Source organism: Balaenoptera musculus, chromosome 14 (genome assembly GCF_009873245.2).
Source record: "Balaenoptera musculus isolate JJ_BM4_2016_0621 chromosome 14, mBalMus1.pri.v3, whole genome shotgun sequence".
Lineage (NCBI taxonomy): Eukaryota > Metazoa > Chordata > Mammalia > Artiodactyla > Balaenopteridae > Balaenoptera > Balaenoptera musculus.
This window is the reverse complement of record NC_045798.1, coordinates 66109599-66125355: the sequence shown is the minus strand read 5'-3', so window position 1 is coordinate 66125355 and position 15757 is coordinate 66109599. Positions and strand designations below refer to the sequence as shown.

The following is a 15757-nucleotide window of genomic DNA, read 5'->3' as shown; positions in this document are numbered from 1 at the left end:
CCCGCCCATGCTGCAGATAAGCAGAGCAAGCGCCAGCCTCTGCTCTGTCTTCAGGAGCGTGCTTTCCAGGCTGGGGTGATCAGTGATCCCACAGGAGGAGGTGCTGGTGATGGGAGGGAAAGGAGGGGAGCTGGGCGTTCTGGAGCCTTCCCTCCTGCCTTTCCACACCTTGGCTGTAGTCTCTCTGCTGCCCTCTCTGTCCCTCTACACTGGATGCCCTGTTTTTCTGTCCTTTATTTCTAGCAAGGCTGAGGATTGGGGATACTTGAATGAAGATGGAGAGCTCGGCTTGGCCTACCAAGGCCTAAAGCAAGTTGCCAGGTCAAATGTGTGACTTTCTTCCCGTGTCTGCTCTGTTCTGTCCGCTTGTGTCCATGCTTCATTGTTTTTCAGCTGGAGTGGATGCGAGGGCACAGTTCACGGGGGTGAGACGGGGAGGGGTGTTGGTGGGTAGCCCCTTGCCTGGTCGTCTGTCACTTTGTGTGAAGGCTGCTTGTTTGGGTCAAGGTGGTAGCACTGGATGGCTCATGGAGACCTTGGAGGCCACCGGCTTCAGCTCGCTCACTCTGCAGGTGAAGGAATGGACTAGAGGGAGTTAACGTGGCAGCAGGCACACGGCTCTCTAGAACGAGGGGAACTTAATTCTGTGGGTTTCTGAGTCTGTGCTGCTTCCATGCTACATACTGAGCATCCTGACTGCAGGATCAGCCGAGAGCATCGGCTGCATTTGTGCTGCTGGCCGTGCTCCAAGCACAGGGGTCCTGGCAGCCTGCCCTCCAGCACATGTGCCAGTCGCCATTGCAGTGACTGCCTGGAGCTCATAAGAGCTGACCAGCCCAGCGCCAAGTGCACGTCAGGGTCACCATGTCTGACCCTCACCGCACGCACGCTCATGGGGCAAGGACACTGGGGCTTGCAGGGTGTGAGGAACTTGCTGCTTGAGCAGAAGATCCAGAATGTGAACCTGGTTCCATGTGCTACTGGAGCCTGAATCTGTAGCCCTTTTGGCCATCAGCCCTGGGTGATCAGCTTAGCAAAGAAAGTTAGACGTGCACAGAATTAATACAACCTGACGATCACATCGCACGTTTCCTGCCAGCGCGTGGCTTTTCAGGGCTGTGGCATAGCTTCGTGCACTTGAGATTCCCAACAATAGGCTTGTTTCCCAGAAGAGGAAACAGGCTGGGCGAGGTGCTGTGCCCAGCGCCCTCGGCCTGCTGCTGGCGGGCTGCAACGGGAGTCCAGTGCCTCTCACATCGTCTCCCGAGTTCTGCCTGCTGATGATGTCATGGAGGTCCCATTACAGTATCAAGAGCCTCTCTTCTTGGCAAAAGAAAGTTGAGGTCAGCTGGTTCTCGAGGCAGCATGTCTCCTGGCTGTGGGTTCAAACGTGGCCCCACCTGTGAGCAACATGACATCTGGCTTCATTTCCTCTCTGGTAGAATGTGGATCAGAATCAGACCTGCCTCCTCGGGTCATTGCAAGGAATAGATGAAGGTGAAGCACTTTGCACATGCCTGCCACGTAGAAAGCATGGAATAAATATTAGCTGCTACTTGTATCATAGTGGCTACTTTGGAGTAAGATCAAATTCCTGTCCCATCTAGAAGTTTGTTTTATTTTGGGGTGGGAGGGGGAATAGGATGCGCTTTAATACATAAAGAAATGAATACATTAATAAAACAAAGAAGGCATAGCCCTATGCCTCAGGAGATCCAGAACCAGATCTGCCACTGGCAGTGGCCTCAAACCTCTCTCACGTTTAGTTTTCTCACCTGCAAGGTGAAGTGGCCAGCCGGGTGCTCAGGCAGGGGTTCTCCGACTTTGCACAGAACCCTGGACTAAGTCACCCAACTACAGTCTACATGGAGGTTAAGAAAGATGTGAGCAGCAAACTCACAGCGCAACCCGGGAACGAATCCTTTGGGCAGAGTTCCTAGAGCCCAAGCGTTCCAGTCTATTTCTCTCATTAAATTTATAACTTACTGGTGATTACTTTTAGTTTATTGTAGCCAAGATTGGATCTTATCTAAATATTGTGTGTCCCCTAAAAATGCTGATTCAATTACCAAATTACTTTCCACAGTCCTTGCATTGTTGTTTTCCTTTGGTGATGCTGCCTGTGATGAATGGGTGAATCAGTCATCCCTCCGTCATTTCTTCATTCGTGTCACTTTGCTGAGAAGTCCCTGGGGCCAAGCACCGCACCTGGTGCCGCCGTGGAGCTGACCGAACACGGGGTCGCTTCCGTCTGGGACTTCCCGGTGTAGACTTTCCCCTCTCTCTTGCTCCCTTGTAGATTTGCTCCCTCCTGTCTTGTGGGAATTATCTCCTCCCAGAATGACAGCAGAACTAGCAGAACTGCAGAAACATGGAGCTTGTCTCCTAGGCACTTCCACGGTCCTGACTCTGCTGAGCTCTGGTCACAGTCTTTATCTGCATCCCAGGGAGAGGGTGGGGTGACCAAGTCAGGAGGCTTTTGATGAAAGTTCGTTTAAATAGTTACGCCCAAGAAGACAGCATCATAGTCCTATCAGTAATTAACTTCCTGAAGAGGAGGCTGCTTCGGAACCTTCCTTAATTCCTTACCCGTTCCCTCATAATAGAAGGTGTCTCCCAGAATTGCCCAGAGAGTCTCCCCGAAGCTTCTCCCCAACCTTCTCCAGATCTTCTCTAGGTCTCTCTGCTTCTTGTCATGACAGCAGTTGATCTTAAACCTCCCCCCCAGATCACTTGCAATTAGTCTTAGTTTCTATTTTGACTGAGGAAAAAATGTATATAAAAGGCCAGAGATGAAGTGGGGGTAAGGTAAATAAAAAGAATGGATCTTTCTGTAGAGAACAAACGTGTGGACACCAAGGGGGGAAAGCGGTGGGGGGCGGGTGGTGGTGTGATGAATTGGGAGATTGGGATTGACTTGTATACACTGATGTGTATATAATAGATAACTAATAAGAACCTGCTGTATAAAAAATAAATAAAATTCAAAAATTCAAAAAAAAAAGGTAAAAAGAAAGGATCTTTCTAAAACTTGCAGAGAATCTACTAAAGGGAAAATATGCAAGTAATATAGCTAGTTCAGTCTACCAGAGTTTTGTCTTAGCAAGGAGATTCTTGTGAACTTTGGGAAGATATGGATACTTTTATTGAAAAGATGCTGTAAGAAATTTATTTCTGCTGATGATATTTTGACATGGAGACAATCTCTCAATGCCAGACCAATAGACTGTGCTCAGGAACAAAGAACAAAGGGATGAGGGTGGTTGAGAAAAAGGCCTAAGGCCAGGGGTGCTGTGTTTGGCCTTGATTCCCTGTCCTCCCAGAGGAAGGCTGGCCTGCTTGCCTGCCCGGCCCCGTGGACCTGCTCCCCTCCGTGTCTGTCCCCTGTTGGTTTCATGCAATTGCTGCTGCTGCTGTGTCCCTGCTCGGCTGCTCCCCTGTTGCGTGTCCATGTGTGGCCCCTACTTGGGGGCACAGACGCAAGCCACCTGGTTACCTGCCCTCCTTCCCGGGTGCAGGTTGCTGGAGGCCCAGCTGCAGGCTCAGAGCCGTGAGCACGAGGAGGAGGTGGAGGGTCTCAAGGCCCAGGTGGAGGCCCTGAAGGAGGAGATAGACAAGCAGCAGCAGACCTTCTGCCAGACGCTGCTGCTCTCCCCGGAGGCCCAGGTGGAGTTCGGCGTCCAGCAGGAGATGTCCCGGCTGACCAATGAGAACCTGGTGAGTCGCCGTGCCCCGTGGAGCCCAGCTCTGGGAGGTCACGTTCTAGAAGAAAAGGGGACCGGGAGTGGCCTTTCGCCAAATGGACAAGGTTCATGTGCTTGGCCCCGTGGTAGGAATAGAGAGTCTAGAAATCTACAGTCAGCAAGTGTTTGTGGAGCTATTTTATGTATCTGTTAATGTATAACTAACCTCCCCAAAACTGAGCAGCCTGGAATAGCAACCACCTTTTGCGGGTCAGGAATTCTGGCAGGGCTCAGCGGGGGTGACTTGTCTCTGCTCTACTGTGGTTGGAGGGGGCTGGAGGACGTGAGACAGCCCCGGTCCTGTGTCTGGGGCCTCAGTTCCCCTCCACGTGATCTGCTCTCTGCACACACGTGGCCGTCTTTCATTGGACCACCATGGGCTGCTTTACGTGGCAGCTGACTTCCAACAGGATGAGCTGGGAGGCCTCTTAAAGTCTAGTCCCAGAACTGGCCCAGGGTCGCTGCTGCCACGTTCTGTTGATTGAGACAAATCTGGGCAGACTGAGTGATGGGGATGGACTCTTCCTCTTGCTGGAGGGGAGGAATGGTTGGTAGCCATCCTGGAAGTAACCAAAGGAGCCGGGCAGATGCCAGAGAAGTGAAAGACAGTCTCTGTCCTCAGAGAGCTAACAGGCTAGTAGGGGAAGCAAGACATGTTAAAAAAAAGAAGAGAAAGGAGATGGTGTTTCCAAAAGCATGATTCTACATGGGATTAACAAGTATTACAGAAAAAGAATTGTAGGGGAGGCTTGACCTGAGGCAGGAGGCACGAAAGGGACGTCACCCGTGCAGAGGAGGAAGGAGAAAGGGAGCCCAGGTGTTTTCCGAGGTTCCACAGGGGCGTGTTTGCTTCTGTCTCCTGTGTCACTCCTTGTCACAGTGTCTCTGACGGTCATGGGGCTCCCTGCCTCCACTGCCCAGCTGGGTCAGGGTGACAGTAATGCTGTTCCAGGTCCCAGGGGCTGATTTTCTCCCTGTGGCGGTGGCTGCTAGGAGTTAGGCAGCCACTGAGGGGCCCAGGCCAAGAGCCCGTTTTGCTTCTGGGCCCCAGGTAACCTCGCTGGCCTGCAGGCTCGTCCAGCTGACACCCCCCCACTGCGCTCTCACGCCTTCACCTGTCCATTCCTTCCCGGGGCACTGCCCAGCCACCTGGGGACCCTGAGGGTCTCCTGGGGGTTGGCATGGCAACCTGAGGAGGCTTGGCCTAGAGCACTGTGGGTTGGGCAGGGCACCAGGCAGCCCGAGCCCAGAGGAGCCTGCCGTCCAGGCTGAGAGAACACTGTGACCCATCTCCCACTTCGTGGGTCCAGACCCGGGGAGCAGCAGGCTGCTTGGGGCGACCTCCTGCTGGACCCGGAGCCTGGCCTCCTTGACGGCTGCCTGTGAGCCAGGCTGGGCCCCGGATCCCACCCCTGCCCTCCAGGGCGGGATTAGATCTGTTCTCACACTGCTTCCTCCTGCTTTTAGGACCTTAAAGAACTGGTGGAAAAGCTGGAGAAGAACGAGAGGAAGCTCAAAAAGCAACTGAAGATTTACATGAAGAAAGTCCAGGACCTGGAAGGTAGGGTGTGGGTGCGGGTGTCGTGAGCCACAAGTGTGCTCGGCCACCCTCAGGAAGGGGACTGCCTGCCCGGCCCAGACACTTCCACTTCCCCCACCTGCTGCCGCCCCCGCCCAGGGCAGTCACGTGACAGAATCACGCGGACCCCAGGCGCTCACCCAGTCTCAGTTTGCCAGAACCTGTACTAACGATCCACAAACCTAGCAGGTGTTTGGGTGCTGACTCAAGCTATGCGGCGAGGGGCAGCTGAGACAGTGGCCCTGTGGTCCTGCGTTCAGAGGGCTTAAAGCTGGGAGGCAATACCTTCTGGTTCGAAAGAATGCTCCATAATATAAAGCCCCAAACCACGGGGGCCCTTCTCCACGCTACAGTAGTCAGGGAGAGAGGTCAGTTCTGTGGTTAAACTTCCCAACTGGAATATGGCCCAGAGAGGTCAGGCAGAGATTTAAATCAATCTCCCAGAAACCCCCAGGATGTTCTCTTTCCTTGACTCCCCACTGCAGATCTAATCATGTCACTCCCCACCCTTCTTTGCACATCCTGCCTTGCTGGGAACCCTCTCTTTGTCCCCTCACCACCTGGGATACCCCCCCATCCTTCCACCTCAGCTCAGGAGGTACGTCCTCAGGGTTTCAGTCCCCTCTTTTGCTGTCCTGACACCACACAGCTACGTCACAGTTCCCATCACAGGTATTGTTTAATCGCCTGCTTATGTCCACCTGCTGCTCTAGACAAGGCTGTAGGAGGGCAGGGCTGTGTCCTGTTCAGCCTTGGGCCATTGCCCCCATACCCCACATGCCCTTCTCCATCTTTGGCTTTCTCTCTTCTGTTCCTAGAGTTCTCAAACTCCCAGTCACTCAGGCTTTTTCTTCTCCTCCTCCCCTCCCTCTTTCCCCCTACCTCCTTCTGTCCTATCCCCTTCCTCCCTCTCTCGATCCCTCCTCCTTCCCTCCCCCTCCCTCCTTCCTTCCCTCCTCCTCCCTTCCTCCCCTCCCCTCCCTCCTTCCTTCCCCCTCCCTCCCTCTCCCTCCTTCCTTCCCTTTCTTACAGCTGGGTGGGGAAAAAGAAACAGCTCCCCAGCCGGATAGTTGTACATCCTGCACCTCACATCCTTCCCGAGTTTTCTCTGGTCCAAAACCTGCCAGTTACCATTTTGGGTGTTTCCACAGCCCCTGTCCTGAGTAGCCCCTGTCCTGAGTGGCCCCCAGTGCCTGATGCTAAGCTCCTCTGGTCACACTTGGACTGTGGCCCAGGCTGCAGGGACAGACCATGTAAGGAGTGTGACAGCCCAGAGAACCCAGAACCCTGGGGCCCCAGACCCAGGCCCAAACCCCACCCACCTGAAATGACCCCGCCCCCAGGCCTGAGCCTGGAGGTCTCAGTTCATCCTCCGTCCCTCTCTCCTGCTCAGCTGCCCAGGCGTTGGGCCAGAGCGAGAGGAGGCGCCACGAGCTCAACAGGCAGGTCACCGTGCAGCGGAAAGAGAAGGACTTCCAGGGCATGCTGGAGTACCACAAGGAGGACGAGGCCCTGCTCATTCGGAATCTGGTGACAGGTCGGGCCCTCTGTGGCATCCCACCCCCAGCCCCTCCTCCTCCACCTCCTGCACAACCCCCATCCCACAGACACCCCCGCCCTCTTCCTCCTCCCCCATCCTCCATCCCCCAGCCACTCTCACCCACCACCTCGAGCTGCTGCACTTCTGACCAGCTCCCAGGTGATACTGGGGTTAGTGTGTGGGCCGCCCCCCGGGCCGCATGCAGGGCTCTTGGGAGCTGCTTTCCTTGCCAGCCCCGGGCCTGGTTTGCCAGCCGTACCAGCTCTGACCCTCCTGGTCTCACATGCCGTCTGGCTGCAACATGCCAGCCTTGCTGCTCGGTGTTCAGCCCAGTTCCTCAGCCGCCTGCAGAGCCGGCAGGAAGAGTCCTGGACCAAAAAAGGAGGGGTCTTTGGTGGTCCGGTCCTCTGGTCCCTGAGCTACTAGCTCCATTCTCCAGTCTCTTAGTTCTCCCATCTATAAAACGGGGATGAGGATACTGACCCCGCCTGCCCCACACTTGAAATATGACAAAGGTGAAGAAGGTGCTGTGTTAAAGCTGCGAAACCCTTCTCGAATGTGAGGAATTCAAAGAGGTGGTAGCTTTTGCAGGGGTATTTGGAGTTCAGATTAAGAGGTAAATGTTACTTTAGAGAAATGTACGTTTATCGAAGTCCCAGTCTGCTGAGTAGTGGGCCAAGGGCTGCGGAAAGAATGGAGCGTGGCTTCAGCCTAGCAGAGATTTTGCTTCAGCTCTTTGTTTTGGGTATTTTTCGTAGCTGAGTATTTTGCTCTTTTTATAAAGGTTAATTTCCCCACAATTGCCTGACTACTAAATGTGATGTAAGTTCACCTCAAATTTCCTTAACCAGGCTGCATTTTGTTCAAACACCGTTAGGAATGAACCTTTAATCTCTGATGAATGAAACTCAAAAGTTCAGAGCATCAGAGCAAAAAGAATAATAATGGTGGAGGCTGCTTGTGCCAGCCAGTGGGTGGCTCCCTCCCACGGTCATGGCTCAGGTGGCCCCAGGCAAGCTCATCTGCTAAGCCGCCCGCACACAGCACGCGGTCACCTTCCCTCCAAAAGACCCTTCCACACGAACACCGGGATTCCGCTGATCCCGGCTCAGGTGCCCAGTGTTGGCTGGTTACTGTGGACGATGGAGAGAAGTAGAGCCATGGTCCCTGCCCCCAAGACGCTACCATTTAGCTGCTACGGGACTCAAATCACAACAGAAAGTTCCAAGGCAGGACAAGCTATCTGCAATCTGCATACGGGTCAGGCTCGAAGCAAGAAGCTGTAGGTTGGAAGTCTGGGCCTTAAAACACATTTTTCTGTATAAATGTTATTGGCATTCTAATTAGAGCCAAAGGCCAATCCGCAGTCATCTGTTAAGCCTATGAGATGCCCAGATGTTAACCAGGTTCCTGGAGTATTATGGCCTGTAGGTGTATTTGAGGCCAAGTACCCACTGGAGAAGCTGGCAGCACATGCACAGCCCCAACCCTGGACGGCCCTGACCCTGGACGGCCCTGGCCCTGGACGGCCCTGACCCTGGACGGCCCTGGCCCTGGACGGCCCTGGCGGAAGATCTGAGGAGTTGCCCCTTCCCCTCCCCAGCCCCCCTGCAGGTGGAGAGGAGGTGGCCTCCCTCACTGCCTTTCCGAGCCTAGAGGTGGCTCCTGAGGCCTGGGCTGGGTGGAGCTTGGGGGTGGCGGTCATGGGGGTGTGGGGTGAGGCCTGGGGGTGCAGTGAGCACGCCTGGAGTCTGAGGCCCGTGGCCTTGTGCCCGGGCCTCGCGCTCGCCTTCCATCTTGCCTGTCCCTGGGCCTCTCCTCCTCCTGCTCTGGGCCCCCACCAAGCACTGCTGCTCTCAGCCTGGTCTGTGCCTCCCCGGGCCTCCTCTGGCATGGAAAGCAGTCTGACAACTTCTCCCTGGCCCTCCAAGGGCTTTGGCAGGAAAGGACCGAAAGGCTGAGCAGGAGTCTGCGGTTCACGGGGAGGCCCACCAGCCGCTCCCGGTCCTGCCAGAGCACACGGGGTGCGGCGGTTTAGAGGAGAGTGGTTGGGCGGGGAGGGGAGGGGGGCAGCTGTCCCTGAGTGTGGCCAGTTAGCGCTGGCCAAGAGGGAGGCGGCGGCGTGGGGAGGGGAGAGCGGCTGTGGCCGGTCGGTGGCCTGCTTGACCTGCTGGCTCCGAGCCTGTCCGGGCGGGCGGGCGGGCGCTGCCACGCGGTTTCCGAGCCACAGGCCGGACGCGCTAGCAGTTGCTCCAGCTCTCCCAGCCCCCGGTACGCGGGCTCCGTCTGTGGGAGCAGGCCTCGCCTTCTTGCTGCTGCAGGGCCCGTGTGTCCCCCACGGGAAGCGCTGGGGCAGAGGGGTGGGAAGTTCTCGCCCCGGCCGCCTGGTGAGGGAGACAGCGCCCGTCTCCAGCCAGCCTCCGGCCGCCACCCCTTCTTACCGTGTGTAAACTCGGGCAGGGCGCCACCTGTGGATTCTTTTCCTCCATGTTGTAAGGACGAGGAGTGAGGAGCCGATTTTAAACACTTAGGAACATGATTTTTGTCTGTTTGGGGTCTTTAACTAGTTTCTGAAACTACCGGTAGTCAAGGTCAGAGGGAATCTGTGTATCAGGGCAGCTTCTCCCCTGCTCCTCTCCCAACCCCCATGAGGAGCTACAGGAAAATGTTAGAATTATGGGTACTGCAGGCCAGGATCCTTACAGCCCCGAGCATCGGCTATAAGTCTAATTCTTGCTGTTTGTTGCCGGTAGACCTGAAGCCCCAGGCGCTGGCGGGCACCGTGCCTTGCCTCCCTGCCTACATCCTCTACATGTGCATCAGGCACGCGGACTACGTGAACGACGACCTCAAGGTGCACTCCCTGCTGACCTCCACCATCAATGGCATTAAGAAGGTCCTCAAGGTCAGTGTCCAGGCCGAAGGTGGTGGTGTGTGGGGAGCTCGGTGAAAACGACAGCTCGCTGTTGCTTCTCTCTGTCTGGGTTTTGTGATCCAAGTTCTCCAACATCTCCAGCTCTGAAGGTAAATGACACCTGACCTCTAGATAAACAGGATACCAGCATGTTTCACCACGTGCTGCCCAACACCCCTTATGTTGGATCACTGATGGTGAGAACCTGCCAGGCCAGCTGGCCCAGTGCTTACGGTAGAGCCCAGGGCTGCTGGAGTCAAGCTCGTCTGTGTCACTTTGCTTCGTCGTCGTCAGCTGTAGAGGCAGCTCGTCCCCCACGTGTGTGGACCACTGATCAGGGGACCAGGGCTGGGTCGTACATCATCCCCGGTAGTGGAAGAGCAGTAACGCAGCCTCGTGGGGATGGCTCTCTTCTGTGTGACTGTGATTAGTAAGGGCCCGCTTTCCGTCGGATCTGCTTGGGGCCTACTGGGTAAGAGAAGGACACGTGGACATGGAGGGACCAGGTAAGCGTTTGACCAGATGGGAACCACTTACTCATAACCAGGAACGTCTTTTTCTTTTCACAGAAGCACAGTGATGACTTTGAGATGACATCGTTCTGGTTGTCCAATACCTGCCGCCTCCTGCACTGCTTGAAGCAGTACAGCGGGGATGAGGTGAGTGTAAGATAAACCCAGTCCCCTAAAGTGCACTTAAACACCGTCGAGGTGCCCTGTGTTCTTCAGCAGTTAGGCCCTCGTTTCCTTGGGCACAGCAACACCTGTTCCACTTCAGAGCACCTCAGATCTCAGGTCAGAATGGAGGGCGGAGGTTTCGGTCATAGAAGGCATCTCTGTTTTGTCCAAATGTCATTCTGAGCTGCTTTGTATCCCTTGAAGAGAGGGTGTGAGATCTTTGGAGCACCCCTGGGACCTCAGGCCCTGGGCATGCCTTCTGCACCTGTTCACTGGAAGAAGGAATAAGGCAGGCCTCGATGACCCCGAGGGCCCCTAGAAAGCACCCTGAATGAATAAGTGGATTCGTAGGGAAATGAATTTGCGTAACCCATCCATCATCTGAGAGCCCTTGGGACTCCCCCTGAAAACCCTGTGACCTTAATTTTCGGAAGCAGTCCTAGAAGAGCCCCATTTCTGTGAATGCTGGCAGAAAGCTCAATTGTCTGGGATGTCAGATTGTCTCCTAAGCCAACCAATTAGTTTGTCCATTTTAAGACAGACAGTGATGGTCCAAGAGAAGAGGCGCAATGTAATTGAACTACATCTGTGCAAACTGACCCTGAGGCCCAGCTTCGAGCTTCTCAGCAAATTCAGTTCCTTGGCCTGAGGCCCAGCTCACCCCATCACTTAATGTTCTGCTCTGGACCTCTAGGGTCCAGCTTTATCTAGAACTCACCATTCCCACTGCTGGTCCTTGAAAGAACTTTTCCCATGCTCTGCATTCAGCCCAGTGACCTAGTAACATACGGCCCATTTTCACCCTAATTTCTCCGGTGAGAATCCCAACTCGTCCCAGGCACTGCCCACTCCCAGTGCCCTGCAGGCCTCCTTGACTTTCCTTCTCCCCTTCCTTTCACATATCTCACTCTCCACCCTCCCCAAGGCCAAGACATAGTGTAAATCAATATAGTGCAACAATTTTGAAAGCTTTATTCCATCTTTTGTGCCAGAACAAGTTTTCACAGACTCTTCTCCCTTGGATAATAAAAGGGTATGCCATGCCAGTCAGTGTTGCCACCCTTGGAATGGGACTTGACTCCATCTCTCTCCTAGAATCAGAACTTTGATACAGCTGCTTTTATTTTGAAAGGGAGTGGGTTAAATATTAAAGAAATAGTGTTTACTGTATTATTGGAAGAAATGGGCTTCATTTCAAACCAGATGTCCTCTATTCCATAACCCTAATATTATATACAAGCTTTTACTTTAAGCAGAGAACTGCATTTAAGGTTACCTCATTGACAATCATCACTTGACCCAATGCTGTCTGTACCCTGCAGGGAACATTATATAGGGCTAGGGAGGACCAAGAACTCCATTACGTTAGGCTATTGTTTCACGTGCTTATATTCCCAGGGACGAGACTTGAACCACAGCATAACCATATCTATGTAGCCTAAATAACGGCTATCTTGTTATCCCCTCTTCTGCTTGCTTTTTTTTTTTTTTTTTTTTTTTTTGGCTGCGTTGGGTCTTCATTGCTGCGCACAGGCTTTCTCTAGTTGCGGTGAGCGGGGGTTATTCTCCCTTACGGTGTGCAGGCTTCTCATTGCGGTGGCTTCTCTTTGTTGCGGAGCACGGGCTCTAGGCACGAAGGCTTCAGTAGTTGTGGCACACGGGCTCAGTAGTTGTGGCTTGCAGGCTCTAGAGCGCAGGCTCAGTAGTTGTGGCACACAGGCTTAGTTGCTCCGCGGCATGTGGGATCTTCTCGGACCAGGGCTCGAACCCGTGACCCCTGCACTGGCAGGCGGATTCTTAACCACTGCGCCACCAGGGTAGTCCCTTCTGCCTGCTTTTGTTTTCTTTAAAAATTGATTTGTGATTTGACACAGTATGAGAGGCTTTGCTGGGGATAGTTACCCTTTTGAAAACACTGACCTTTTGGCTGCTCTTGGTTCCCCTTGGCCTGAATACAGAGAGACATTGGTCACATGAGTCCTTTTGATATTAGCAACTCTTTGAACTTGCATGTTACTTCATCTTGTTAACATAGAAAGCTAAGAAGACATAGTGCTGTAGCTGTGGAATCGTTTCAGTTCATCCATTAATTCTGATACCCAGTGATAGAATCCACATAAATTTCTCATTTTAAAAACATATACTCTGACCCAGGTACTTCTTTAGGGACTGTGTATAATCTAATATTTTAGGGTAACTTGGTATATTGGGAAGAGAATTGGGTAAAGAGTCAGAAAGCATGGATTCCCTCTTTCCCTGGACCTGCTACCAACCTTCGCTTTGCTACCTTAGGGAAACTTCAGGGATTTGGACTAAACGACTGCGGCCTTTTTAATTAAGCAGTTTCAAGTCCTCTATCATGCTTGGTTTTGACACTGCCTTCAAATTTAAGAGCCATCACTGCGACCTCAAAGAACTGACAGGGTCTGGTAGAACATCATAGTAGCAGACAGAGCCTGATCGGGCCCCACAAATAGGGTGTTGAGAAAGTGACTGGAGGCCCAGAAGGCCTGCTGAGCACGGCCGGCCACGGAGCCTCAGCACAGCACCCATCTGCCTCCGCAGGGCTTCATGACTCAGAATACGGCGAAGCAGAATGAGCACTGTCTTAAGAATTTTGACCTCACTGAATACCGCCAGGTGCTGAGCGACCTTTCCATTCAGATCTACCAGCAGCTCATTAAAATCTCCGAGGGCCTGTTGCAGCCTATGATAGGTAAGCTGGCACAGGAGATCTCCTGCGCTCATCATGGGATCTGAAGTGAGGGTAAGCACTCCCTACATTTAGGGAACCAGATATCTTAGGTGCAGCCTCCAGAAAGCCAGGACCTCCCCAGTGAAGGAAGCTGAGGAGGTGTGTGCCGTCTACTCAAAAGCAGTTATGAACTTCTCAACACCAGCCCATCAAAGCATGTGATGCTTGGGTAGTGAGAGTATAGATCACTTTTCCTTTATCTCTTTTTCTGTAATATACTGTATTTTTTTTCCCCCAAAACAAACTAATTTCCGTAAGTAATAAATATAAATTCAGAAAGTGTAAATGCATGTACAGTGAAAAGATATAATCCACTTGCCCATATATATACTTTATTCATGGAGAAAGGAAAGCATTAAGTATGTTCATATACATGAACACAGTAGTAAACACTCATGCAGTAAATATTTATTGAACATTCTGTCCAAAGCAGTACACTTGGGCACTTAACATGAAATCAGATTTGAAAATAAGAGCAGTTATTTTTTAAGTCACAAGAAAAGTGACACGTATATGCATCACTCACTGTGCTCCTTAAAGGCTGTTGAGGAAATAGTCTCCTGGACCATGTAAGTAATTCTTTCCCCAGGTTATTACAACACAAGTAGGTTATAAGGGAATTCCAAGTAGGACAGAGTCCTACGTGCCATCCAGAAATACATCCCTTGGGATAAGATTCATTCCAAATCCTTCTTCCTGTCTGAGACTCTTCTTATGAGGCGCCAGTTTATTCTCACCAGACATAGGGAGAACTGGGGATGTTTCATGACTCAGATAAGATGATGGTTAACAGCATCAGTTCTGGAATCAGACATACCTGGGTTCAAATCCTGGCCCTGCCACTTCCTAGCAGGGTGAGCTTGGGCAAGTTATTTAACCTCTTTATGCCTCAATTTCCTCATTAGGAAATAGGTTGTTGGACGATTAAAAGGAATACTGAATATAAAGTGCCTGACACGTAGTTAAGTGCTGTGCAGTAAGTATGACAGACGAGCTCACCTAAGATTTACATGGTCAGTGGCTGATGGAGAAAAGCTATTTGAACAACTATAGGATGATCTCAGGGTCCAGGCCCAGGTCAGTGGCTGGGCCGTGACTACACCCAAGTTGCTCAAATGTTGGTCTCTCAGCACAGAAGCCAGTACAGAATTAAGTTGGTACGTGCCTTTTACCTCTGGCCCATCACCAATAAATTTAAGTGAAAATTTGGTCCACAGGTTTAGTCCAAGATTTCTATGTGGAAGTCCTATTCTGTGTAGAAATCAGCAGGTTAGAAATTCCATGCCAAATGCTATAAGTTCCTGAGCATGTCGACCTTGTTCACGTCTGGGTGGGATCACTGCCAAAGCCCTGAGTACTGTGTGATCTCAGTGACCCGAAAACAGATCTTCTTTGGGAACATGCAGCTTCTCTAATCATGCTTTTCTTTCAGTGTCTGCCATGTTGGAGAACGAGAGCATTCAGGGTCTGTCTGGGGTGAAGCCCACGGGCTACCGGAAGCGCACCTCCAGCCTGGCGGATGGAGATAAATCCTACTGCCTGGAAGCCATCATCCGCCAGATGAATTCCTTCCACACAGTCATGTGCGACCAGGGCCTGGACCCCGAGATCATCCTCCAGGTGTTCAAACAGCTCTTCTACGTGATCAACGCAGTGACTCTCAACAACCTGCTTCTGAGGAAGGACGTCTGCTCCTGGAGCACAGGCATGCAGCTCAGGTACGAGAGGCGCCTGGGCCTGGCGCACACCAGCCCCAGTCAGGCACAGGGCGCTTGTCTCTGCAAATGAAATCCAGATCCAACGGGTTGTCCTTGTCACAGTCGGTATGTGACTCAAATCCATCACCTTCTTATTGGTTGGTGAAATTCATCACACACTGAGATGGTGACCCGGTAAACAAATTAGTTCCGAGCTTAAACACATTTACATACTTCAACGTAAAGATTGTAAGTATGATGTGGATAGGTCAGAGAGAAAAATTAATGACTTAAGAGGCATGAAGGCTCACAGAGAAGTACAAACATGTTTGCGAATGTTAAATGTTAAGTTGTTTTAATTCAATATAGTTAATGCCTTTTTTTGCTCATTAACTTAGTACAGACACTTTAGGTGCTTCATCTTGGCTTGATTTTAAGCACCCACTCATTTCACAAAAAGTGACTGAGTGCCAGCTACTTTTCACGCTTTTGCCCACGTGAGACAATTAAGATGAGGAGAATGATAATACTCATGGCAGCTGGCCCTGCAAAATAAACACAAGAGGTGAGCTCTTCCCAGTGAAGTAGGAGGCCAGGTTTAACAGAGCTCACTCTTCCTGTGTCTAAGGTACAATATAAGTCAGCTGGAGGAGTGGCTTCGGGGAAGAAACCTGCACCAGAGGGAAGTTGCTGAGACCATGGAACCCCTGATCCAAGCAGCCCAGCTCCTGCAGTTAAAGAAGAAAAGCCCCGAAGATGCAGAAGCCATCTGCTCCCTGTGCGCCGCCCTCAGCACCCAGCAGGTGTGGTCACTGTCAGCCGAGGGCCTCAGAGCAAGCCCAGCTTCCACTT

The 15757-nt window shown here is 52.3% G+C and overlaps 1 protein-coding gene across 6 annotated transcripts in view; it reads left to right on the top strand.

The window, feature by feature from the left end:
• MYO5B (myosin VB) overlaps positions 1-15757 on the top strand; it is a 367733-nt gene that overhangs the window by 345739 nt on the left and 6237 nt on the right. For 4 of the 6 annotated variants that reach the window (XM_036823439.1, XM_036823438.1, XM_036823441.1 and 1 more), the window contains exons 30-38: positions 244-321; positions 3519-3717; positions 5211-5304; positions 6716-6859; positions 9616-9767; positions 10346-10435; positions 13019-13169; positions 14641-14926; positions 15534-15708. In XM_036823439.1, the coding sequence (XP_036679334.1) occupies positions 244-321; positions 3519-3717; positions 5211-5304; positions 6716-6859; positions 9616-9767; positions 10346-10435; positions 13019-13169; positions 14641-14926; positions 15534-15708 (1369 nt within the window). The remainder of the gene's footprint in view (positions 1-243; positions 322-3518; positions 3718-5210; positions 5305-6715; positions 6860-9615; positions 9768-10345; positions 10436-13018; positions 13170-14640; positions 14927-15533; positions 15709-15757) is intronic. The other 2 variants (XM_036823444.1, XM_036823443.1) reach the window with 1 other exon arrangement.